Source organism: Aspergillus nidulans, chromosome III (assembly GCF_000011425.1).
Source record: "Aspergillus nidulans FGSC A4 chromosome III".
In the NCBI taxonomy this organism is placed as follows: domain Eukaryota; kingdom Fungi; phylum Ascomycota; class Eurotiomycetes; order Eurotiales; family Aspergillaceae; genus Aspergillus; species Aspergillus nidulans.
In genome coordinates, this window is record NC_066259.1 from 1,376,046 (window position 1) to 1,401,537 (window position 25,492).

A 25,492-nucleotide genomic window follows, 5' to 3' on the forward strand; every position below is an offset into this window, starting at 1 on the left:
CAACCATGCCTCTTTTCCCAATGGGAACCGGCATACAGAATGACGAGAGCCGAGCTTTCGACCAAACCAGCCGAAACCATGCTCCTCCCATCCCCGCTGCGACGCAAAAGAAAAACCGGCGGAAGCGTTGGTTAGACCTGCACCCAGAGTACTTCTCTGCAGACCTCGAGCTAGCCGGTCCGCACCTCCGCTTCATCTCATCTTCATCTCTCAGCTGATTCTTCGCCCCGCTCAGAGGAGAGCTAATACTGAGTACCAGACCCATTACTCTACGACCGTCTAATCCGACGCTTCCAAACGCCCGCCGAGCGTGAAGCCGAAGGACGTGCAAAGGGCTTCTCCGGCGTCCTCCAAGCCGACCTGCTGCGATCGGAAGCGAAAATGGATGCGCTAAATCACCCGGATCCGCGCTCACTGTTCTCGTACACTCGCGGGCCGAACGGGGAGATTTTGGCGGAGGACCGCGATGAGATTCCGGCGAGCAAGGAGGAAGGAGAGAAGGCGTGGCGTTGGGAAATGACGATGCGTTTTCTGAGGGGAGAGGACACAGACTTTGATTATTCGACTGTAGATGGGAATGAGGATCTTGATGATGCGAATGAGGAACAGGAGAGGTATTTTGATGAAGAGGAGCCTGAATGGTGCGTTGAAGGGGAAGAGGAAGGGGATGTGAGAAACAGGTTGACGGGAGAGACTGGGATTCAGGATTTCTGAAGCATGATATCTACCCTTCCTCCGCGGCCAGTCCGCGAACATCCCCTACGCTCTAACCAGCCGCTCTTCAGCTAATCCTTTGTTACTGGTTCCTGGAAACCACCCCCCTTGACGGTCCGCCCAAGGCTCTACGCACGTCCTTATCACCCGCCCGGTGTCAACTGTTGCACTAGCCAGCTGACCGTTCTTGAGGAACAGCCACGAAAATGCTGAGAGGGCCCGGGTATAGCCAAAGCTTTTGCCGATGTAAGAACACGGTGTGAAGTATGATTCACGGTGTTATGAGCGGTGTACTCTGAGCCATGTCTGTATCAGCAGACCCTTGAGATCCTGCAATTCGCACAAGCCGAGTACCTCTAAAGCCATAACAAGTCGATGATCGACTTAATACAGTCGCCTGAAACACTTAGCTACCGTATCGGTTAGGTATGTTGAACTAGGTATGTCCATGGGTGGTCTTCATGATTCTATCTCTATAGCTGGCTAGATGCTATATATTGGATCAGAATCTGGTATCAACCGAAAATTATAGCCGTCTACGGCCGAGCCCGGCTTCGACCGTAGGGCCCCAAAAGAAAAGAAGATAATCTCCACTCCGCAACCATAACAATGATTGCTTTAGTAGCATATACCTCGTGCAACCTATTATGGAACATTAGAGCAACTCCAGCACGTCCTAGCAGGTTGCTGATTTGTTGAGATGCTGCTCTCAGTGCCCACCCAAAAGCTTGATCGCTGTCTCCTTAAGCTTAAATTTCTGGATCTTCCCACTTGCCGTCTTCGGGAATGAATCCGTCGGCTCGAGGAAGAATATATACTTCGGCACTATGCGCAAAAGTATCAGCACCGCCCGAATCAAACCCAGCGTCCTGAAGATCAGAAGAAAGAAAAATAGCGACCTACCAAGATGCGCACTCAGTTTCTCCCTTACAAACTTCCTCAGCTTCTCTCCCGTCTCTGCCTGCTCTTCCGTATTCTGATGCGCCTGTTTCCATATCACAAAAGCCGCCACGACCTCGCCATAATGGGCGTCGGGGACCCCCACAACAGAGACATCCGCGACACCGGGGAAGGTCAAGAGACAGTTCTCAATTTCAAGTGGGTGTATGTTCTCGCCGCCACGGATAATCAGGTCTTTAATACGCCCGGTTATGGTGACGTAGCCGTCTGGCGAAATAGTTGCTTCGTCGCCGGTCTAGACGGTATCCCTGGGTTAGGTCTTTTGAGCAGGTGGATCGGGTGATGGAAAGACATACATGCATCCAAACCTTCCCGTCTTTATCCTTCAGCATCACCTCCGCCGTCTTCTCCGGATCACCCCAGTATCCTTTCATAAGCAGGTATCCAGACACGGCGAGTTCACCGCGAGAATTTATAGGGAGAATCTTGTTACGGTCGAGCGGATCAACGACCTTCGCCTCAACATGCGGCATCAGACGTCCGACGGTATTGATTCTCTTATCAATTGGGTCATCTGTCGTTGTCATTGCAGACACGGGACTCGTCTCCGTCATGCCATAACAGATTGTCAGTTCCGTTAGATTCAACGTCTTGTGAAGCTTTTTCATCAGTTCAGCGGGGATACTGCTTCCTGCCGCTATGCCGGTACGGAGATATTCAAATCCCTTGTGTGGGACCTGGCCTGATTCCAGGAGCCCGAGCTCTTCGAGAAACATTGTTGGCACACCGTAGAGGGCTGTGCACTGTTCTTCCTGGACGGCGCGTAGGGTGTCCCTGGCATTAAAAGCTTCTGCGGGGAAAACAATGGCCGACCCATGCGTCGCTGTAGCCATGTAGCCCAGGACGGAGCCGAAACAGTGAAAGAGGGGCGGCGGACAGCAGACTGTGTCGGCTGGCGAGAGGCGCATGCGGTCGCCGATCTGGGCGCCATTGTTCAGGATGGAGCGGTGGCTTAGACAGGCTGCCTTGGGCATGGCGGTGGTGCCGGAGGTGAATTGGATGTTAACAATTTCATTGGGAGTCAAGTTCTGCTCAGGGAGCGCAGCACCGTCCGCAGGGTTGAGGGACGTGATGGACTTGTAAGGGGTCAGGGCTTTGAAGGAAAAGAGGGAGCTGTTGGTGTTGATGCGGTCCGTGGAGTTGTCGACGAGGATGATCTTCTGCAGCGTTGGAACGACGGCGGACTCGAGCTTGGACGCGTAGAGGTCCTGGACTAGGTGGCGGAGGAGAGGGATGTTGCTGCGTGGTTGCTTCCTGGGCAGATTGGACTCGGTGCTTATAATCAGGTGGCTTGTCCCTAGATGGCTCAGGGCCGCGACGACCTGAGTTGCATTGAAGGAGGGGTTGATTGGCACCTGGGATGTCAGTTTCGTCTAGAATTATTCAGCCGATGTGCCTACCAGGACCGCCCCCAGTTTGAACAGTGCATAGGTCACCTATTCCCGTCAGCTTCTGCCACATCGAGCTATCATTGCATGACATACAGTCGCATGTTCCATCGAGTTCCCCAGCATCACTCCAACACGGTCTCCCTTCTTGACGCCCACGGATTGCAGTCCTCGTGCGAGTGCATTACTCTTAGCGTCGAGGCCAGAGTAGGTGACCCTGTTATTTTGATGTTTGGAAACAACACTAGCTCGTTAGTCTGGCTGTTTGACTCGAAACAAGACTGACTTACGCTGTCCTGTCTCCATACTGTTGGACGATTTTAGCAAAGTGCTCTCCAATTGTGGTTTCGAATAGCGGAGGCTGGAAGTGTCAGCAGGAGCATAGAGTCGGAAAGTCGGAATCCCAGTTTCAGTACATACCTCTGTTGGACCGCGCGCATAGCTTTGTGTAAGTAAACCGCGTCGAGTCAATGACAGCGACTGCAAGAGGGACCGGTCGGCTAGTCTCGGTGTTCTGCCGCACAGGACACGGCTGGGGCAATACATGGCTCGAAACATTGTGTTATTGCTTGGAGGTCCGTTCCATAGTACTTTCCTACTGACAGACTTATGAACGATATTGGACCTGGATAATTACCTGGATAATCCACTGCGGCGCCCAGTGTTTCTCGTTGTGTGCAACAAGGGATGGAGATACAGTATACTCCGCACTCTGGGCGGATACTGATCAAGAGCTGAAGGAAGCAATGCCAGCACAACTAATGGATGCTCAGTAGAAGCAAGCCGATAAGGATAGTAGGAGTAAGACCAGTGATGTGTCAAGTTTCAGGAGTAACGAAGGATAGGGGAGGTGTAGAGGAGGAGGAGACGAGACGAGACTCTGGGGGTGGACATGGAGCGGGGATTGCCGAAATGCGGGGTTAGTATACAGAGTAGCCTGATCACGCCCCTTGCTCTAGAATATCATGCTATAGGTCTGTTACTAGAGGCTAGGGTAATGTATAGTAAAAACAAATAGAGAAGCATAGAAGAGGAATAAGGGGGGAAACGAAAACAGGCTGATTTGGTATAGAGAATAAACACTATTCTTTCCCAACAGCCTCCTTACTCAAACAATCCACCTCCCCACACATGCATTGCTTGTTCTCCCAGTACTCGGCCCCATAGTTAACCGTGATATCTTCGCCAGCAACGATATTCCTTTTCGCTTCTACGGTCATCACAGTATGTTTGCCAACGGTCCTTGCGCGAAACTCACATGACGCATTACACGAATGCGCCATATACCTCGTCCAGTTCCCATACTTCTTTGGCGAAATAATCGCAAGCGGCTCCTCCATATCCACCTTCGATACATGGGTCAGTGCATAGACTTCATCACCGTCATAGTCCGTCGGCTGGATCTCACCGATAAATACCGATAAACTGGCCGAGGATATCGCCCTCCCTGAAGCTCGTCAGCGTCCGAACGCCCGTCCCCGTCAGCGGCCGCTCAACGAGCTCAACCAGACTCCCCGCGGAGAAATCGATCTCGCAGTCGCAGGAACCCAGCCCGCAGAGATCGCAGTCGCCGTCTTCAGGTCTGCGCAGCGTCGGGTCTGTCGTTTGTCCTTTGGCCTTCCAGTTCTCTGAGTCGGGGTCAAAGACGGGTTTGTCGACGTGAATCTGGATCTCGCCCTTGAACCAGGGTCGTCGGAGCTTCTTGTCGATCGACTGCACGACATGATGCGGGTGCTGTGACCACATCTTCCGATGGGAACGTAACTCTGCATCGAGCCGGGGAATGCCCAAGTGCGCGTACTTGAGCAGCTGTCCGCGCCAGTCGAGATTGCGGGACCGCGCAAACACTTCAAGGCTCCATTGATTCACGCGGATCTTGTCCAGGAGCTCCCCCCAGATCTCGCGGTGTCGGATCTCTCGCACCGCACGCCGAAAGCCCTCAGCGGTCATGCAAACCGAGAGCATCTTCCATCCGAACAGAACGACGAACTCTCCCATGCGGTGAACTGTTCCTCTTGGATCGGACCCCTGGTAGCGCTCGGGGTCTATGATCTGCCCGATCAGCAGATCGAGTAGGTTGGCGCTCTCTGAGTACTGCAGCCGGTAATATGCGACGTGTTCCGCTTTGTTTTCGAATCTACAGATGGCGCGTACTATGCAGACGTAGTTGATGTGGTAGTATATCGAGGCAAGAATTTCAGCCACTAGTTGGGTGACTTGGTTCTGGACATGCTGTGGGTATTTTGCGAGAATGGCTCGCCGTCTCTTGAAGTCGAAGCAGTCTCCTTCGTCTTTGGATGTATCCTCGCAAGGTCGCTTTCGATCTAGCGACGTTGTGTCGGGTACGGACCTTGGTATTTCCTTTCTTACAGACATGGTGGCTGATCTTAGCAAGTGGAACGGTGACTGGGACACGAAATAAGATTATTGGAATAGGAAAATCAAGTATATGTGGCCATGATTAGATACTAATAATAGCCGTCTCAGCAGCGCGCTCTGAATGCTGACTTTTCAAATCACCAGGAACCTTTGTGGCAGTCTTTGTTCAGGTGTTTCAGCCCTTCCACCCACTTTCTACGTTGTGCGATTGTCAGAGTGAATCATTTGTTCAACGCTTGAGAAGTCTCAAAATGCAGGCATACCCATCGTGATAGCGCTGCTTTAGGCTAGAACAGCAAGCCAAGCAGGTATTTTACTTTGACGCCAAATGAATTCCGTCGTCGTCAATTGGAAGCCTGCATTTCACTGTCGGCAAAAACTCATGGCCACTCCATCTCAGCGAAATCAATTTCGCCCATCACATCCGTCGGCACAGTCAAAATGACTAGCCTCATATATAGCAAGATTATGCCCAACAGAGCCGGAAAACTAGCCCTGGGCTCCGGCCCTGTTTACAGGTATTGTCCCTACTTTGAGCGTTGTTATGCGCGGACTAATGAGAATGGAGTCCTCCAACGTAGTCGAAAGAATCCTCCGCCGATTTTGATAGATCTGAGTATCTCCGGGTAGAAACGAAAGCGAGCACAGATACGGACTTACGCTCGAGCGTGGCAAAGACCGCGGATGATATAAAACAGACCAGATTCCAGTTCAAACCTAAGACACGTACGAACAGCGTCCAGGAGCGGTGAAACCACACCAAACCAGAGAACTGTACCGAATACTAGTACTACCCCGACGACCACGGCTTGAGGAACGGAACAATTGTCTTTCGTAACGTTGGGGCTCGAATACGCAATCCCGTGCCACAGGCAGAGAGCGCATACACAAACGGTCGTAGAGGTTGATGCACAAACATGGTGTTTGGAATAATGGGTTAGCCGAATGATGGGTTGTAGGACATAGCCCGCACGCTAATCAAATCCAAGCCGCGCCTACGGTGGAGAGGTACGTGAATGGCTAGAAAAAATCATCATGGTGGATGCCCTACGCAGAACAGTAGGACTAGAGTAGGCTAGAGTTGGAGATAAGTGGTGCAGTTTGATACAGTGGGAAGCGCCTTCAGCTTCCCATCAGAAGACAAAGAATGCTTGTCCTGAACCCTAATGCGCCAAGACACACTAAGCCTATATTGATTTAGAGCGCTATGGGCTTCGTTTCGAGACGAAATGATACAATACCAGACAGGTGATTTCAATCACGTGGGCTGTAAAATGACTGAAACAAATTAAATAACGTTATGCCATGCAAGAAGTATGACGTAACCGAGATCGTAACCAGGATCTAATGCGAGACCTACAGATCTGTCACCGAACAAGGACAGGACCTTATTTGAAAGGCTTTATCAAGACCTTGCAGCGACTTTCCATACTTTTTAGTTTATATTCGTCAATTATTCACTAAGCCTCCTTAACCGGCCCCAAATAGTTGATAATTATGCAGAAACCAAACTAAACAGTACATGAACTCGACTAGAGGGACAGGATTCTGATTAAGTGGACGCTGTTATGCCAGATTGCCCTTGTTCCTGGACCGCGAAACGCAGCAGCTCCACGAATGTTTCAAGGGCTTCCGGCGCGAGACTTTCCAGGGTGCTTAGAGTCTGGGCATACTCCACTATCGCAGTAGCCACATCATCCAGCATTCGCACTGGAAATGGCATGGCATGTTCGGAGGTTGTTTTGAACATGGTCTCGACAACTTCCCTCTTGGACAACGACGGGTCAGGCTCCAAACCAACGCTGGACAGCTGCTGTTTGATCTTGACATATGCTGTTTCAACTTCAGGATCGGTTGCACGGCTAAGGAACTCAAAGTTTTCCACCACCGTTTGTACCATATAGTTTCCACAATAGCCGCCGGCGATGTCAAAAAGCACTGTGGTCGCAATTCCCAGCGGCCCAGGCACTTTCATTCCTATTTGAGCCCCCATCTTGGAGAAAGGGAACCTGGGCGTATTATGGACCTTAGTCAGCACAGCCAGATGTGACCGCGGTTAGCAGTTAATCCGAATCCGAAACCAACTTGTCAGCTCCGCCAACCTTTACCCATTCACTCCACACAATAATGGAGGAATGCAACGGTGTTTAATGCTTGCTGGCAAGCAGCCTGCGTATCCAGTCAGTAATAATAATGGCCCATCCACCTCAAATTCGGCGGCACCGTCATCCCTAGAAGGAGTTATCGTTCCTTCATCACAACCTTTGCCCCCCGAAGAGCGTGACCTCGCGATCCGAATTTTTGACGAGATTACTCTGCACTTTGAGCGTTCCCAGGAAACTGACAGCGGTTATAAACCGATCACTCTTATCAGACTCATGAAACACGAAGTCTCAGAGACAGACGAATTCTTGAGCTTCTTTTTCTCCTTTACCGGGCAAGATCTACTTGACGAGGAGGATGGAGGAATCGGTCTTGATCGAATCTTATTACACCTTGCTGGTTTTTCTAACTGGTCAACTGAAGAGCAAGGCACTTTAAGCGAAAGTCTCGTTACATTTGCCAAGTATCTGGTGGACAATTTCTTCCTACCCCGTAAGTTTCTAGACCAGGCGCGGGACGAAAAGTACTCACCATCCTTAGTAAAAGCATTAGCAGCTAAAACCCCTCAACCTACCCCTGCCTCCTCCCGGTCCAAACTGCACGAACTCGCCATTGGAACCCCTCAACGCGTTTCGAACCTTCGAAAAGACTGTCTTCGTCGTGACCGCCACCGATGTGTTATTAGTCGGAAATTCTATGCCCAAGAAGCCCAGAATCGATATAAGCGAGATGGGCGTGATGTGAAGGATGATGATGGCAAGTCACTACTACCAGAACGCGATATCATGGCGTATCTGGAAGTTGCGCATATAATGCCCCACTCCCTTAGGTCAATTACCAGCGGAGGGAGTGAAGGGAGACTTGTAAGTCGACATGATATGGCCAAGCTTTCAACCCTGCCTGACAGTAGTTTAGGCAGATCCGAAGCAAATTGCCCACCGAATCCTAAGAATGTTCAATCCTAGCGCCATCCACTTAATTGATGGTGTTGATATTGATAGACCGATGAACGCATTAACCTTAACACACGACCTTCATAAGTTATTCGGTAACTTTGAAATTGCATTCGAGCCGGTTGACTCCCAACCGCACACCTACAGAATTAACTACATAGATTCAGACCGCATGGGCCGGGTCGAAAAGCTCCCCGTCACTGTTAGCCTCTTCATTACACCCAATCGGGATGTAGAGCCGCCTTCGCCTGAACTTCTTAGAATCCATGGTGCTATTGGACGCATCCTCCATCTCAGTGCCGCTGGCGAGTATATCGATGAGTTCATTAGAGATCTAGAAGAGATGGAGAGTGGTGAAGTGATGCAGAACGGAACTACTCGTCTTGATGATTATGTTCGGTTTAGGGTTTCCTACAGCTAGGTAGTCCTCTCTATCTTCATCGTCTTGGTCCCTGCATTATGCCAGGCTCATCGTGTGGAGGCACTTTGACGAAACAAAGCTAAATGGGTGGAGACTGCGGTGCACCAGAGTGTCGGGAATCCGGCTTTGTTGAATCCGTCAAGACCTTACTATACTGACACCAACGGAATGTCAGCAGAACGTGCCGGCGTATCGGCGCGAAGCCGAAGGATTGTGTGGTCTTGTGAGAATCCCTGTCACTTACATTGCGGTAAAGAAGGGCTCTTCAAAGACCATCATAATACGTTTCGACTATCCGTCAACGCTGTATCGTACCAAGAATGCGGACAGGTTGGAAATCCGACTGAACCATTAGTAGCTGGTAATCTTGAACATGACACCAGGTAGAACTCTGAATTCAGGTGTAGCTCGCCGTTCAGCCTGGCCGTATCTGAGAGCTTACAGCTTCAAGTGTATGAGTCCAGAGGGGCAGAGGCCACTATAGGAGTTAAGTCTGAGGTCCAGATGGAAGATGAGGCTGAGTGCTTTTAGCTGTTTACCTCAGTTTGCAGGGTGCAAAGTCTCACAGAGTGGGGGCCGCAGGTAAAATGGTCTCGTAAGCATTGTAGACGGCAAACGGACCCTTTGTTAGTGGTCGTTCTATACATGCTGAGCAAGATTTGGCGGCTGAGCTGCTGTTCGTGTTCTAAAACATTAGCTCGTTTGCTGTCTTCTACATATAAATATGACCGAGGTTCCCAATTCCAAATGGCCCTGGCACGACATTGGAGATCGTATAAGTTGTGCTTTGGTTGTTGATGCAAGCTTGAGTCTCGACTGAAGATGGTTCCCTTCGTTGTGCTTCTCGTCTTATGCTCTGTGCTTTCCCATGCAAGTAGGCCAAGCTTAACCCGCCGTCGAGAATTGAGTTTCCCAGAGCCAAAGCGTCTCTCTGCAGGGGCCTTGTCGTCAAAACTCACGGCTAGAGGAGAACACGACACTGTTTTAAAGCGAAAGGCAAGCTTCGGTTATATCGCGTACAGCGTTGAAAACGGGGGAGTGTTTTCAACAACTTTGGACGTGGAATCGCAATTGCCAATCCTCGCGTTGGAGGATATGGACGCTGGTCTCGATAGCGTCTCTTTCACGGAAACCGAGATAAAACTTGGAATTTGTATCTACTGCTGTCAAGGAAAGCTTCAGGCCAGCGATCGCAGAGACGCCTGAACTTGTTGCCGTCACTTCCCATGCCGGCTGCGATTCTGAAGGTGGCCGCTCTGCCCATCGATTCGTTCATTACTTAACTTGTCCCTGGAAGTCACTGCTGAAGATATATTAGAGTAACTGGAGTCAATTTCGAGACAACAGGGTTAGCCTTGAGAAGGTTCAGATTAACTGGCATGAGCATTATCGGCAACGAGAGTGTCTTTCTCACACAAGGCCTCTTCAGAGATTCAAAAAGGCGGACCGACGCGAGTTAGACGGCCAGACGCTCCATTAGCTCCTCAATCCTTTCCACCAGGCCCTTCAGAGGTCGGCACGCTTGATTCATCCAGAACTAAATCCTTTGGTATACACCACACCGATCTGAAGATAATCCACTCGCCGATGAATTTATGTAAGTGCCAGGGTATTAACGATTCCCAGAAAGCTGATTGTGCAGACCATATCTGCCCGTCGTTGTGAAGTGCAAGACATGCACGCTGCAGGGTGATATCCAACTCTCCCAAGGGCAGTTCAATGTGGGAGAGACTGAGGAAAACGAGTCCGATTTCGATGTCGATTTCGATTTCGAGTTGGACGAGTCGATTGGGTTCTTCACCAATAGCAGCATTGAGTTCTTAGTCAAACGACTGTTCTCGCAGATTGAGCTTGAGCTTGAACTTTCGTCTGACGGCCCTCTGTTAGATCTCAGTGCCGCACTTCCCGCTATTGGACTCACGCCTTTTCAGGTAGGTGCACCGCCAGACTCAGTAGCTCAGTGGTATAACATCCGATACAGATAGCAGATGTCATTACCTTTGGCCCTTTGATTGGAGATCATCATCACAGCAGACCTTGAAGGGGACGTCGGATTCTCCTACGGCTTCAACGTTACATTAAGCGTCGCCAGGAAGGGTTTTTGTAGGTGATACTGATAAAGCAGGTCCCTGATAACTCCCAAATTCTGATCAGGATTCTCAACTTCAATAAAAATGTGATAACCGGCTTGTGAGTACTCGAACCAGGTAGTGTAGAGCATGAGCTGATGTCGCACCGGCGGGGACACGACTTTCGAACCAATCCCCTTCGAAGCAACAACAGAGGTTTCATCCATGTCCCTGAGTATCACATTCCAATCTCAGATCCTTCTCGGAATCGATACCAGCCGCATCGGTTCTCTCAACGTGGATATTGACGGAGGCATAGGGGCGTTTTTCAGCCTGCCAAATCCGTCCCTTAACGCCTCCTGAGCCACGGGTGTTGACGGGAAATGTGAGGCTGCAGCTGAGACCAGCGCCGTTGGCAAGGCGACCCGTCTAGTCCCGTCCGTCGAACTTGACTTGAGGGATTATCGCTAGTTATGATGTACGTCTTGGGCCTTTCATTGACTCCGAGGGAGTTGCGCCCGTTCTGGCATCAAGCGCTTGGGATCTTCCCACAGCACGCGTGGGGTTCGAACCGGAGAAGGCAACAAGCAGGGCGGGGATTGCATCTGTAGCCGATGCAGAAGGTGATGGGGACAATGTTGATGGTAGTTGTGATCATGGTAATGGGGGTAATGGCGGTAACGGTGCAATCAGTATTACAGGAAGTGGCGTAACACTTTTGTGTACTTTGATTCTCTCACGGTTGCTGCTGGCTTCTGCAGCTGGGGTTAGTGAGGCGATATGTGGCGGATAAGTAACTTCATTATATGATTGGAAGACAACTTGATCTATTCAGCAAACCAAAAGAATGGATCACATAGCCAGTGGCCGGAGAAGAGTCTAGACGCCTCCGACGCCGGCGAAAGTTGACCGAAGCTAACTATCTCATACCTCCGTATCTTCAGCGAGTCAGCGTGGATTATTAGATTGTCCGCGGAGGTCGGAGATCCTGTAAGCAAGACTAGACACACAGACATTCTCTCTATATCGACAGGCGTTTATTCTATTACGAATTTATAGACCTTTTCTAACCTATCCGCCACCTCTACTCTCTTAACCTAGCCTCTAATCTGAACCTTATGTACCGAACGAACATTAGGCATAATAAGCCATGACCAAGGCATACAGGTACAGAAGTATCTTGTATATATTGTTCAAGTAGAGTATATACTATGGTTGGTCAAGAATACCTGCCTGTTCATATAACGTCTCTCCTGTCCGTATAGCGCTCCGAGCTCGGCCTCGGAGCGCCAAGTCGGGAAATTACCCCCATTACATCAAGCGCTTGTCCTTATTAAGCCAAGGTTGTGTCCGGTCCACCTGACCTAAGCAGCGTTCGCCGTTCGCCACAAATTTACATCTGATAAGCGGAAGACGTCAACTCCTCTGCCACCATCTCCAATCTACTCTTGCAACTCTCTCACCACTCAGTCATCACCAAATCGCTACAACAAAATGCAATCAATCCGTACCGCTCTCCGCCTCACCAGCGCTGTCCGTCCCGGTATTGCCGGACGCAATGTCGTCCCCCCTGCCATGGTCAGGGCCTACCATGAGAAAGATACGTAGCTCTCCTAACCTCGGCTATGGTCTGAAAGCTAACCTACTCAAACTGATCGATCACTACTCGAATCCTCGCAATGTCGGCTCTCTGAACCGCAAGTCTCTCGATGTAGGTACCGGCCTCGTCGGCGCTCCGGCCTGTGGCGATGTCATTCGTCTCGACATCCAGGTGGACGAGGCGACTGGAAAAATCACCGAGACTCGTTTCAAGACTTTTGGCTGTGGCTCGGCCATCGCTAGTTCAAGCTATCTCACCACCCTGCTGAAGGGGAAGACCTGTGAGTTCATTCCAGATCACCTAGCCTGTGAGTTGGCCACTGACAAGTTATAGTGGAGGAGGCCTCCAAGATTTCAAACACCCAGATTGCCTCTGAACTCTGCCTGCCCCCTGTTAAACGTGAGTCCCTTAAAATCATGCATTTCCCTTTCGCATCGACTAATGCCGGTGTAATAGTGCACTGCTCCCTCCTTGCCGAAGATGCCGTTACCGCCGCCATCAAGAACTACCGATCAAAGAGAGCCGCCCCGGCTACCGATCTTTCCGGAACGGCCAAGGAAATCCCCAAGGAAGCCGCTGCTACTGCTTAAGGAGTATTTGTGAATAGTTTGTGCCGACGGGAGTTGTTGATTTATATCCTGGTTTAAAAGTCTTGAGCCCTGATGTCCAGATTGCACGGGGTGGGGTTTTATTCTAGTTCAGGAGTTGTACTTTAGTCCACGGTCGTTTTTCTATATCTCATGGCGTTAATGACATTAGATTCCCAAAAGAGAAATAAACATGATTATTTTTAAATTTATTTCTTATCTCCTGTAAAACCTACCGCTACTAATCTAGAATCCAGGTGAAGAGCCCAGTCACTTTTTCTGCCACTCGACTGCACCGGTTGGGCTGAACGCATATTCCAAGGCCAGTTTAGCCGCAGGCAAAATCGATCTGATGTCTGCTCCAGCTCGGGCGTATTTATGCATATCTAGAACAAGCGTTCAATCTTATCAGATTAAGAACCTTGGGCGTCTAGCCCACTGCTGAGACCAAAGCCTAGAACTAAGGATCAGGCCATATCAATGACGAGCTGGTGCCTGAAGCTTCCCTCCTGACCGTACGATCGGGAGATGACATAAGCGCGACAAGAACTCTCTCACATTTGGCAGTTGATGGTAGCGTCAGAGGAAATCTGTACGTTTTTTTTTTTTTTCCAGATTTTGAAAGCTATATATTTGAACGGGCCATACAAAACAGACACTTTGAAATTGAAGCCCTGCTGAAAGAGGCGGTGTTGAGCTCTACAGTGGAGCTTCAGATGACCATCACACTACGCCTGCTTGCAACCTTGTCGACGTATTAACTAAGAAATTTTCATTATAATGACAGTGAGATCACTTCCCTATGTTGACTCATCTCTGTTGCAACCTGAGCTTGAGCCACACTCCTGGTCAGGGTCGGGGTCTCATTTCGGTCTAGCGTGTCGTCGGGGTCCCAAAAGGGGCATGGCGCCTGAGGATGGCTTGGGAGTCTGAGCCTCAGGTCTCCCCAGTTCTTGACGATGGGTTGCTGCTTCATCTTTTTTTAATTCCCATCGTCGATTCCTCCGAGTGAGAGAGCTCTATCTCCGTGCGACTTCGCATCTTGATTTTTGCCTGTCAAGGCGGCGCCATCTTCTTGAATTAAGGCTGGCCTCGACCATCAAGCTTACGCCCCGCAAGTGATTATCAGCCTCAGGCCTCTATCACTATTGCGCCAAACATCAAGTCTATATTTACACGCCTTGACCCTGAATACCTTCAAGATGTCCGCCGACCCATTGTTCTACCCATTGGACTCCTCTGTTCGGCAGGATGAGTGGCTCGACTTAGATGCCATGTTCCAACTCCCTCCAGAGTATCTAGACAGCATTCCCACTTCCGTGGAGTCGGTGTCTCCGCGAGACCTCGACCAGTCGTTCACTGATACAGACTTCCTGAACTGGGAGTCGGACCCCGCAATGTGCTCACAAACCATGTTCCCTGATTTCGTGGGTAATGATGGTTATGATGTTCCAGTGGGAGAGCTGGGCTCTTCAGTTATGGACTTCCAGCCATTCATCAACCCAAATGATGTCCTACGGCAAGCGCCGTCGTTTCCAAACCAGTTTGTCGACCCGGTATTCGAGAACACATGCCTGCCAGATGCGCATGATTTCTCCTTGTTCCGAGACCTCGTCGAGTCCCAAGCTGCTCTGGACCCCCGTTGCTACTCCCAGAAGGAGAAGCGGCGCGATGCATCAATCGCACTGCATCTGCAGCGTATGCAGGATGAGCTAGTTTCAGAGATGAATACTCCTAGCCTTTCAAGCAATCAACTCTCATCTCCAGACTGGTCCGAATCCTCACTCGAGGTAACGCCCGAGTGCTATTCCCTCGCGCCAACCGCTTCAACATCCACCGAATCGCAAACTACCCCACTCGCTGGACCACAGTCTTGGGCTGCGCCAATGCAGTTGGTGTTGGATCTCAACATGAATGCGACAACGAATGTACCTAAGAAGCAGAAACCGAGATCAAAAGCTCAACGAGAGAACTACATCAAGGCTCGAAAGTATGGAGTCTGCGAGAAGCATCGCAAGCAGCATAAGAGGGTAAGCCGTTGCTTGGTTTGTACTTTGCCTAATACTGGGACTGACGCGAACAGTGCAACTGTGTCGAAAAGGCAGCAGCCGCGCACCTCAATGCCAATGCTTCACGTGCCATTGCCGGCACTCCATGCTTGCAGACGAACCACGACAGAGCGTTCGTAAATAAGTCGCCACAGCGCTCTGTGCAAAGCCCGACAGGCTCTGCGATTACCGGACTACCAAGACCGGTAAGGCAGCCGGTAGAGACAACAAAACCGGACCTGTCTCCAACACAGCCATTGGCACCTTTGGGTCGCGCTCAGAACACCATAAGACGGCGTGTCAACGCTGCGAATGTCGGTGTTCCAAGCCCGCTAAACCATCCGGTAAGGGTGACAAAGCCAGATTTGTCTCCTACGCAGCCTCTGGCAACTTCCACTCGCGGTCAGCACGTTGCCAGACAACCAATCTTTATACAGAAGTCGAATATCTCCTCTGCACTTTCGCAGATCCATGCTTCACCTACAAGCCACGACAGAGCTACAGCTCACATCACGCCGCAAGGCGCGCACACCGGCGGACTGCTCAAGGCACCCGCTCTATACAGACACAAGGACGGTCTGAACAAGCAGATTATCAGAATAGAGTCTGGCGGAGAGCAAATTCGTCAAACAATCCAAGTTACAGGTACTCAGACAACGCCTGGATGTCGTGGTATGCTCAAGGTACACAGCCTGAGAGCTGAAGATATGCCTCTTACCCGACGCGCAGGCGGAATTGAGCGCCAGATTATACAGACCACTTGGTTTGCACATATTTCTATAAGTCTCGTTCAAAAAGCAAGCGCCACCATCCGCAGCGCCGCAGTTGGCCTGCTTTCTCACTGGCAAGGCTTAACGACGCTTTCTTCGGCGGGCCACCTTCTCGGTCGTCTTGCTGTGTCCTCATCTAAGCTCTTTCTACAGTTTAGAAAGACACTGGGGATGATTTAAGCCGCGGCCCCGGGTGATGACTGTTCAATCGAATGGATGTCTGTTTTTCGCTAGTTTGGAAGCATACAAAAGCGTTGTCGTGAAGTCTTAGCGAGTTGCAATATACCTACTTGAAGTTATTTAATATGGTAACAACACCAGCAGTATTCCAGGTATAATCATACAACTGCCAGTCTATAACACGAGAACGGTATCAGTATCTTGTTCAGGTAATACTACATTTGTCCAGACCTAAGCCCCCATACTAGTTAATCCCCGGATCAGCCCCGCTTAGCAAACGCCCAAATTTCCCCAGAGAAAAGGAGTCAAGTCGCCCACTTCAGGTCGTAGTCTACTTACCTATTTTTTCAGTAATATCTTGTGCACCAGAGCAGCCTGGACTATACCCCACGCCCATAGTTGATAAAGTTCTAACCATGACGGCAAACCTAAATTCAACCACGGAATCCCATTTCCACTTCTCAACGGTAACCGGCATATTCCTCCAAGACGAAGAGTCCACGAACCCCGATAACTTCAACTATGTACGTATTCGATGAAGGTACCGTTCTCAAAATCATGGGGAAAGTTAAACTAACATATATATTCTCATTTCCATTGATCAGGCATCTTCTAACTTCGGTCTCATCAATCGCCGCTACCCCTCCGACTCTGACTCTAGCTCTTCAGATGCAGAGCCAGAGACACAATGGCCCCGCCTCGCAACCTACATAACATATTTAAACGCTACCGCATCACAAGGAACCGTCTACAAACTCCTTTTCTTGGGTCGGCACGGACAGGGCGTGCATAACGTTGCGGAGAGCCGCTACGGAACCCCGCTGTGGGATGTAGGTGCCTACATCCTTTCAAGTCCACTATCTGTTAGCAACTGAACATGGAAAGCTAACATACTTGTATTTTTGTGTAGTGCCGTTACTCCCTTCTGAAGGGCGACGAGCACGGAGACTGGTTCGACGCGCATCTTACAGAATTGGGTATATCGCAGGCGCGAGTCGCGCACGAAGCATGGAAGGCTCAGATAAAAAATGGGATTCCAGCGCCACAGTCGTACTACGTTAGTCCGTTGATGAGGTGCTGCGAGACGGCAAAGGTCACATTTGAAGGTGTGGGACTACCGGGTACGGAGACTGGCAACTTTAGGCCGGTTGTCAAAGAGGTATGTCCTCAGCTTCCGAGGACCCTAATTCTTACAGTTGGGCTCGAGATATCAATTTGGTGCTTATACAATGTGATGCGACGAACAGCTGCTCCGCGAAACACTCGGCCTCCACACCTGCGATGCGCGGTCGCCGAAATCAGCCATTGCGGCGGCATATCCCACGTACATATTCGAGCCGGGCTTTAGCGAAGAAGACCTGCTGCATAAGGCTGATGTGCGAGAATCGGACTCAGCGCGTGATGCGCGGTTTTATGAATTTCTGTCTGAAATCTTCGCGCATGATGGCAACAGCGTGTTATCGCTGACCGCGCATTCGGGCGCGATTATGAGTATACTTAGTGTTGTCGGGCATAGGCCGTTCACGCTGGAAACGGGTGGTGTTATTCCGGTACTGGTCAAGGCAGAAAGCAGAGCGGGCCCAGCGCCAGAAAGGGTTATTGAGCCTTGGTTTGGGAGGCCGTTGTGTCCTGGGGAGGAGTGTGCGAGGGTATAGACCGGGGAGTAGAAGGCATTTGGAGACATACAAGATGGGGGCATAGAAGATAAGAGTACAGAGGGTGAACTGTATGTAGTTATATTTCGTAGTGTACATGTTGAGGTCTGACAGTAATGTCATTTGAACAAAAAATGCTGATCCGGCCCAGGCGGAGTGCTCCCAAAAATGTAAATAATACAAAACGCCAGAGGATACTAGTGCAGATAGAACCGTACAAGAGGCAACATCACCAGCTGTAGTACTGGTTCTGTTGAGTGATCGGGCGGTCGGGCAACTGCACCCAGAGGTTTGCCTTGCGCTTGCGCAGCTCCCTGGCTTCGCGGTCCTGCCATTCACGGATCTGTGTCTTCTCCTCCTTGAGCAGAACTGATAGAGAGGTGTATGGCGGGCGCATAATGTTGATCACACCACGAGCACGGTGGTCGTAATCATGGCCGTATGGGCCCCGGTTAACCCACGCCTGGGCGATATAGATTGAGGTAGGATCGGATATGGTCTTGCGCTCGCCGTTTTTGAGGGTGATGGTGATGGGTTTTGGTTTCGGTGCATCCTCGCCAGCCTGAGCGGCACCTAGCCCCATACCCGAGCGTACAATGGCGACGTTCTTTGCATGCTTGAGGTGCTCCAGAACATCTTTAGCGGCCTTCTTCTTGCTGAACTGCATCTGGAGAATAGCCTCGTCGATATTCTTCCCCGCAATTTGGCGAGCCAGCGGACCCAGCTTCTTGATCGAAGTCTTGAACCAGTGCGACTTGGACAGCGACTCTCGTTCCGTACGCAGGATCTTCTCTGTCTTCGACAGCCGGCCGCGACTGCGAAGCTCACGCACGACCATCTTACGCTCCCACCTAATCCGCGCCTTTGGACGCGGATCCAGCACCGCCATCATGTGGCTTCTGTTCCGCTTCTCAACAGTGAAATCCTCCGCTTCTCCTTCTTGCTCCACCTGACCCTGCTTACGAGCGCTCGGTGTTCGGCCAGAAGCCGTCAGCTTGGGTCCTGCTTCATCCTCGGCGAAAATCGAACCAGCCCCGAGTTCACCTTCGCGCTTGAGGGGAGCGGTCTGACGGCGAATAGTGGGTTTGGCATCCGACTTGCCGAAACCGAAGAAGTTCTTTATGGAGGAGAAAGCACCAGATTTCTGTTTCGTCTCGGGCTTGTCGTTGGAGGCATTGGGGTCCTCTTCGGCTCGACGGACGGGTGTGTATGTGAGAGTGCGGCGAGGCACGTACGCAATACCGGTCCGGGCTGGCGAGGTTAGCTGACTCCAATCCATGGAGAAATATTTAACTATGATTATAGAAAATTTCGACAGACGTACCTGAACGGATCAGATGCCCATAGGGCTGAAAAGAGCCCATTGTAGCCATGAGGACGAATACTAGCCGGCTAATGTGCTCCCGTTGGCAAGAAAAAGTTGATTGAGGATGTTGCGTATATGGTCGGTTCGACGCACCGTAGACTAAGGAGCCGTGCCTGGGGAATCAGGCTGCATAACATCTCTGGCTTGCATAAAGCGCTGTTAAGCGCTCATCCATTATTATTCTCTACGTTTATAGGTTTCCAATTGCGAATCGTGTTTTCTACCTCCACAGTCCACAATTGATTAGACGCTCTCTAGAAGCCCTCTCAACACCCACGTTGAGAGTTTAAGGCATGACCAGCTGTTCCCCTCTGTTTGGGTCCATGTCCTCCACAAGACACGTCAACCCGATTGGGAATTATGCTTTGGACATCGTGCTGGGACGGTTCAACCGGCACGACGGCTCCTCATAATGGGGTATAAGGTAGTATTGGTAAAACGACTTGCTTGGGAGATGCCGGTGAAAATCCGGCTAACTCGAGTCAGCCACTTCAGCTTCATTCCGTTTCAGGCTCCATCAGAGTACAGTACGGGTTTAGACTACGGGTTGTGGATCTGATTATGGACAGCACTCTCGCAGCACCGGCAAGGCTTGAGACTCCGTCTGTGCGCTTTGTCCAAGTTTCATGGACCTTGCGCCCCTAGTTAGAGGTTCAGAGCGCAGCGCTAAGTAAATTATCTATATCGAAAGTCGCAGCTGGTATGACGTAGGGGAGCAGAATTTGCAGGGAGTAGTAGACAGTTTGGATGCACGGCCGGCGTAGTCGAGACTCGGATGAAGTCTCCAGGCCGAATTGCAGACACTGGAACTGCAAGGAATCAGGAAACCTCCAGGCTAGCAGCTTGGGCCCTGAGAGCGAGTCGAAAACGTGTTAGGAAATCAGAAAGACCATCATCTTCACTCTTCGCTGCTGGCCCGTTTCTCTGCCGAGCTGCTCTTTCGTCCATGTTCATCTCCACCGGCGTCGATCCACTGGTTCAGGTTCTCTTCATCCTTCGACGCTCAGTCTTTTCCTGTCCTTCTCTCCCTCCAGGCTTCTCTGTATGTCGGTGTCCCTTCCCATCGGCCGTTTCATATCGCGATTGCTGACGGGTTGTCATTCTAGAAGCTCATTCTGCTCCCGCTAGAGCGCGTTCTCTAGCTGAATCCCTGCCCCCCTCCCTGTCTCCGTCGAGAGCGTTCGACTGCCGCTTTCCCAACATTCGGTGCTTCACCTTGTCCTCGCACGAGCCACACTGTCGAGCTCTCGATCCGGCAACCCCGGCGGATAGAGGAGAGGATCTTCTCTGAGACAGAATATTTTTTGTTTTCCCGTTTTCACCCTCGTCCTTCGGCTTGCGCTGGTTTGAGACATCTCCGCTCAAGCAACAAAGTCAATATCCACCGGTCGCGGAGCTGGACAGTCTGGAACCGAGGCAGGAATGGACTCACTGATGAGGAGATTGTCGGCTGCTCTATAAGGAATCTACTTCACTGTTCCATTTTTTCGACCCTCCCTTACGTCGGCCTCGTGCCTACCTTGTCCGGCTCATCTGATAAAACCTTTGATGATGGATATCAATTCACTTCTTTCACCGCAAGATGCGAACTCACAATCTGGGCGCTCAGCGCCCGCATCGGGTTCTTCGTCCGGCAATACCCCCCCTGCGCCCAGTCCAGCTCCTAAACCTCTACGGAAGGGTCGCGCCGCCGCTACGAACCGGCCCGTGATGGCCTCGTCACCGCTCGCGACGCACGTCTACGCCCCTCCCTCACGGGCTCCTGAGCCTTCCCCGCCCTCGTCGCTGGGTTCCGCTGTTAACATGGGTGGGAAGAGCGGAAGCGGAACGCCACCGACTGTAGACCTTCAGAACTCGCGGCAGCCGTCGACGCCGGGCATGGACACGCTTGCTGATCTCGCCTCCATGCAACATCACCAACCACCGCGGCCACGTGCCGCTAATCTACGAACCCCATCCTACGAGAGTCAACTCTCGCCATCGACCATCCATCCGAATGTCAATCAGATTTCGCATAACACCCCAACTCCACGATCGTCGTTTGATATCGCCATGTCTGACGGACCGAGGGAGAGCGCACGTAGAGACTATGCGGGCTCGTCGCTGCTTCCAGATGCGCGGCGGATGGCAACTGAATTATTTGCCCGCATTCAGGTTAACCCGCAGTCGTACGAAGCGCACGTCAATTTCATCCGCCTGTTACATGACGGGTTTGTAAATCACGTTTACCCGCCGAATAACCCGGATATCCATGGAGACCCTCGCGAGTACGATCTACTCAAGGATATGAGGACTGCGAGAGAGGAGATGGACAAGCTCTTTGCCATGGGTGAGGATCTATGGGCTGAGTGGATCCAGGATGAGAGTATGTTGGCCACGTCGGTGAACGAACGCATCGCCGTGATGGAACTCTGCCAGCGGTCGATCGAAGAAGAATACGGCAGCACCAAGCTCTGGATTATTTACGGAGAGTGGGTGTTATACCTGTACAATTCCGCGCACGGCGACTCGAGCCAAAGCCGTTGGTCGGAGGAAGATCGGCTGGTGGGCCGTGAAGTCTTCACCTGGCAGAGCGTCTTGGACACATGGCAGAGGGGCGCTGAGGCAACGAGGTGGAGGATCCACGACAGTCATCTCGTGTGGGACCGCCTGTTGGAATTGCAAGTGCGAGATCTCTCTCGAAACCCGTCCCAGGATAAGATCGCGCGAGTACGAGAGCTGTTCGATATCCGACTGCAAACCCCTCACGCCACATGGGACTTGACATTCCAGGCGTTCTCTAATTTCATCTCAACCTACTACAACGCTAACTACGAGAATATTATGGCAGAAACTGCAGGAAAATATGCCACTCCGGTCAAGGATCAGTATGCGGCTCGCGAGGATCTCGAAATTCGGCTCCGCAACGCCGCTGAATCCGGGGACCGGGCTCAGGAGTGGGCAATATTTGGCGAATACATTGAGTGGGAACTTAATCGCAACCGCCGGAGACGAAATACTAACTTCGAACTAATCAACGCAATATACCAACGCGCGGTTTTACGATTCCAAACAGACGCGAATATCTGGGAGGATTATATCATGTTTTTGATCGATGAATCAATGCACGGCAATGCACACCCGACAACAATCTCTGCGCTCGACAGGGCGACTCGCCACTGCCCTGGCTCCGGCACTCTGTGGTCGCAGTATCTGCTCAGCTCCGAAAGGGAAGGACAGCCTTTTACCAAGATCGCCGATATAAAGCACAAGGCAACAAGCACCGGTTTACTCGATGTTGGCGGCATGGAAGAGGTACTGAAGGTGCATACAGCATGGTGCAGCTACCTTCGTCGACGTGCGTTTTTGTCCGAAGCAACTGATGAAGACCTGGACGTGGCCGAGGTGGGAATTCGTTCGGCGATTGAGAGCGTCCAGGAACTTGGCGAGAAGAAATATGGTCGCTCCTACGAAGGTGACCCGCTTTTCCGCTTAGAGCGCATTTACATACGCTACCTCAGTGAAAGTGGCAGCTGGGACAGCGCCCGAGAAACATTTAAGGGGCTCATGGGACGTCGTGGCAACAGCTACGAGTTCTGGCTGACGTACTATCACTGGGAATTGGTTTCGTGGAGCAAGTTTGTGCAAGGTGAAGCAACAGTTGACGCTGCTCGCCGAACACCCAATCCCAGCTTTGCCACGGCTGTTCTAAAACAAGCTATCAAGCGGACGGACCTCGACTGGCCGGAGAAGATCATGCAGGTCTACGTCGCGCACTGCGAAGACTACGAGGACTCGGAGGAACTGCAGCTCGCAATTCTGGAGACTCGCAAGGCAATGCGAGCTATCAACGCCCGTCGTCAGCGGGAAGCCCAGGAGGCTGCCGCTCAACAGGCAGCGGCGGCAGCGACCGAAACCCAGGAGGCTTCTCAGTCGGAAAAGAGGAAACGAGAAGATGAATCGACGGCAAACGGCCTCCCAACTAAGAGGGCGCGAGCAGACAGAGCGTCAGTTGAAGCGGAGCCAGTTGCGCTTCGCCGTGATCGTGAAAATTCTACGGTTGTGGTCAAGAACCTGCCTCAAGGCACCACTGAGCACAAAGTCCGACAATTCTTCCGTGATGTATGTTTTTCGTCCTTTTGCTAAATGCATTAGCTAATTTCATATAGTGCGGTGCTATTAATGGTGTCAAGATGATGCCTGGTGAAGACGGAAAATCGGAAGTGGCTATGATCGAGTTCAATACTCGAGACGATGCAGCCGCTGCACAGACTCGTGACCAGAAGACTTTCGATGGCAACACTATCCAAGTTCACTTCGGTTCCGAGACGACCTTGTTTGTGACCAACTTTCCCCCTACAGCCGATGAAAACTACATTCGAGATCTGTTCAGCAAAGTATGTCTCCAGCCCCTTGCTCATATCACTCCCAATCTAACGTTTATAGTATGGCGAAATAATAGACATCCGGTTTCCTTCGCTAAAGTATAACACGCACCGACGGTTTTGTTACCTGCAATTCAAAACATCTGTGGCAGCCCACAGTGCTCTTGCATTGGACGGGTCGGCAGTTGGCAACGGCCTCCACCTTGTGGTGAAAATCTCTGATCCTTCTCGCAAGCAAGACCGCAATGGCCCAATATATGAAGGCAGGGAAATCCACGTTTCCAATGTGAATTGGAGTGCAAGTGAGGACGATCTGAAAGAGTTGTTCTCCAGGTTCGGCACAGTGGAATTGGTTCGTCTTCCTAGGAAAGTCGACGGGGGCAGCAAGGGTTTTGGTTATGTTGTATTTAGTTCGAAGGAGGAGGCAACTGCGGCGCTGGCTATGCATGAGCAAGAGTTCCGAGGCCGCCCGCTCCACGTGAAGGTGTCTGCTCCTCAGGGCGCAAAACGGATCGCAGCAACCGTGGTGACACGCGTCGGGAAGTCACAATCTCCCGCTCCGGAGGCTAATGGCGCTCCACCGGCGACCGACTTGGAAGAGCCTACGGGTGAGCGGAGGGACCGTACGCTGGGATTGATGAACGTTCCAGACACGGTGAACGATGCGCGCATCCGGGCTCTTGCTGAGCCATACGGGAAACTCGTTAAAGTTGTACTCCGACCGGATCACCAAGGAGCGATTGTCGAGTATGCGGACGTCAACCATGCAGGAAAAGCGGCTCTGGAACTGGAAGGACAGGAGATCACGCCGGGACGGAAACTGCACATTGGAACCGTGGGCGAGATGCTGAAGCAGTCCGCAGAGAAAAAAGCGCCAGTGCAGGCGCCGAAACCCAAGGACAAACCCAAGAGCTCTTTCCTTACCCCGACGGCGCCTATCAAGCGGCCGCCCCAGCCCGGAGGGCGGAGTGGGAAGCGCGGGCACCTAGGGGTGAAGCGCGGAACGGCCCAGCCAACGAGTACCACGACGACAATGACCACGACCACGACGAATGCCTCCGGCGAGGGGAGCAAGAACCAGAAGAGCAACGATGACTTCCGTGCGATGATCCAGCGGAGTCAGGAGGATTCGAACTCGGAATCAGCATCATAATGAAAGGCGCACCCATAGGTTGTAACGGCTGCATGTGCATGACGGGGTCTGTACCCTTTTAATCCTGGCATCAATCTTTCTGTTTTGTACTTTATTCCCAATACTTGCTGCCACCTTCCACCATTTCTCCTTCGCTGTTTCTCTCGCAAGGCATGGTGTAGAATAGTTGTCATGTTTTGTTCTCTCTCTCGCTTTTCACTAATGTTTATGAAGGCGGAGACACGGCGGTCAAGATTCTATTCGCAGTTCTAGTTTAAAGTTATCTACAGGTTACAGGTCTAGACGAATCGATTCGTTCTGACAGGATCTTTGCTGTTTCGACCGTTGTTCCACGTGATGACGTCAGTGATTTTACTTGGTGGGGGCTGAAGTGAAGCTATTCCGACATCTAGGATATTGGCCATCACTTTCACAGAAATAAAACCATCGCTCTACTAGATCCATGTAGTGTACTACATAGGTGTACTACAGACCACCTACCTAGTAGGTATTTCCATGGGCTCGACTGATAAGGACCTCAACGCCCATCATCAGCGCCTCATATGATCAACGGCGGCAGCAGCGGCTTATTGGCCAGGAAAGTGAGCAAAGCAGGATTCGCGACATTAGTCTGCGTCGGCGCGATCAGATGAGGACGGAAGGTGAAAAATCAGTAAGTTGGATGGTGTGCTACTCTAGTATTGTAGCAGGTAGGTAGTAGCACAGATCAGGTGAATTGAACGAGTTGGTGGCAGTGGTCGTGGGTGTCTGTGCTCGCACCTCTTCTCCCCTCACTCTGACTC

General features: G+C 51.3%; 9 protein-coding genes and 1 pseudogene across 10 annotated transcripts, besides 2 other annotated features; 7 read left to right on the top strand and 3 right to left on the bottom strand.

Annotated features, from left to right (window-relative positions):
* Positions 1-316: part of a sequence feature (contig 1.80 1848..335440(-1)) that runs on past the window's edge.
* Positions 6-1,278, top strand: ANIA_04662 (uncharacterized protein; the record flags this gene model as incomplete). The annotated part of the gene is made up of 4 exons (XM_657174.1): positions 6-177; positions 260-641; positions 1,108-1,140; positions 1,221-1,278. 4 exons carry the CDS (start codon positions 6-8, stop codon positions 1,276-1,278), a joined length of 645 nt encoding a protein of 214 aa, XP_662266.1.
* Positions 317-25,492: part of a sequence feature (contig 1.79 190..209053(-1)) that runs on past the window's edge.
* Positions 1,149-3,620, bottom strand: ANIA_04659 (putative AMP-binding enzyme; the record flags this gene model as incomplete). Its single annotated transcript, XM_657171.2, has 6 exons — positions 1,149-1,539; positions 1,618-1,909; positions 1,971-3,029; positions 3,159-3,279; positions 3,353-3,423; positions 3,483-3,620. The coding sequence occupies 6 exons, from the start codon at positions 3,618-3,620 to the stop codon at positions 1,424-1,426; spliced, it is 1,797 nt and encodes a 598-aa protein (XP_662263.1). The 3' UTR covers positions 1,149-1,423.
* On the bottom strand, positions 4,467-5,438 carry ANIA_04658 (SET domain protein; the record flags this gene model as incomplete). The annotated part of the gene is made up of 1 exon (XM_657170.1): positions 4,467-5,438. The coding sequence occupies one exon, from the start codon at positions 5,436-5,438 to the stop codon at positions 4,467-4,469; it is 972 nt and encodes a 323-aa protein (XP_662262.1).
* On the top strand, positions 7,577-9,060 carry ANIA_04657 (uncharacterized protein; the record flags this gene model as incomplete). Its single annotated transcript, XM_657169.2, has 3 exons — positions 7,577-8,036; positions 8,085-8,407; positions 8,586-9,060. 3 exons carry the CDS (start codon positions 7,577-7,579, stop codon positions 8,916-8,918), a joined length of 1,116 nt encoding a protein of 371 aa, XP_662261.1. The 3' UTR covers positions 8,919-9,060.
* Positions 9,741-10,974, top strand: ANIA_04656 (annotated as a pseudogene). Its single transcript has one exon. A coding segment is annotated over exon 1 (1,234 nt).
* ANIA_04655 (putative iron-sulfur cofactor synthesis protein (Isu1)) lies at positions 12,546-13,378 on the top strand (the record flags this gene model as incomplete). The annotated part of the gene is made up of 3 exons (XM_657167.2): positions 12,546-12,867; positions 12,921-12,986; positions 13,044-13,378. The coding sequence occupies 3 exons, from the start codon at positions 12,546-12,548 to the stop codon at positions 13,175-13,177; spliced, it is 522 nt and encodes a 173-aa protein (XP_662259.1). The 3' UTR covers positions 13,178-13,378.
* ANIA_04654 (uncharacterized protein) lies at positions 14,179-16,172 on the top strand (the record flags this gene model as incomplete). Its single annotated transcript, XM_657166.2, has 2 exons — positions 14,179-15,204; positions 15,258-16,172. The coding sequence occupies exons 1-2, from the start codon at positions 14,377-14,379 to the stop codon at positions 16,170-16,172; spliced, it is 1,743 nt and encodes a 580-aa protein (XP_662258.1). The 5' UTR covers positions 14,179-14,376.
* Positions 16,589-17,827, top strand: ANIA_04653 (histidine phosphatase family protein; the record flags this gene model as incomplete). The annotated part of the gene is made up of 4 exons (XM_657165.1): positions 16,589-16,696; positions 16,778-17,002; positions 17,083-17,331; positions 17,420-17,827. The coding sequence occupies 4 exons, from the start codon at positions 16,589-16,591 to the stop codon at positions 17,825-17,827; spliced, it is 990 nt and encodes a 329-aa protein (XP_662257.1).
* ANIA_04652 (mitochondrial 54S ribosomal protein uL22m) lies at positions 17,895-19,200 on the bottom strand (the record flags this gene model as incomplete). Its single annotated transcript, XM_050611669.1, has 2 exons — positions 17,895-19,078; positions 19,152-19,200. 2 exons carry the CDS (start codon positions 19,198-19,200, stop codon positions 18,057-18,059), a joined length of 1,071 nt encoding a protein of 356 aa, XP_050467672.1. The 3' UTR covers positions 17,895-18,056.
* Positions 20,301-25,128, top strand: ANIA_10574 (U6 snRNP complex subunit PRP24). The gene is made up of 4 exons (XM_050611670.1): positions 20,301-23,294; positions 23,342-23,569; positions 23,619-24,756; positions 24,924-25,128. The coding sequence occupies exons 1-3, from the start codon at positions 20,742-20,744 to the stop codon at positions 24,708-24,710; spliced, it is 3,873 nt and encodes a 1,290-aa protein (XP_050467673.1). The 5' UTR covers positions 20,301-20,741; the 3' UTR covers positions 24,711-24,756; positions 24,924-25,128.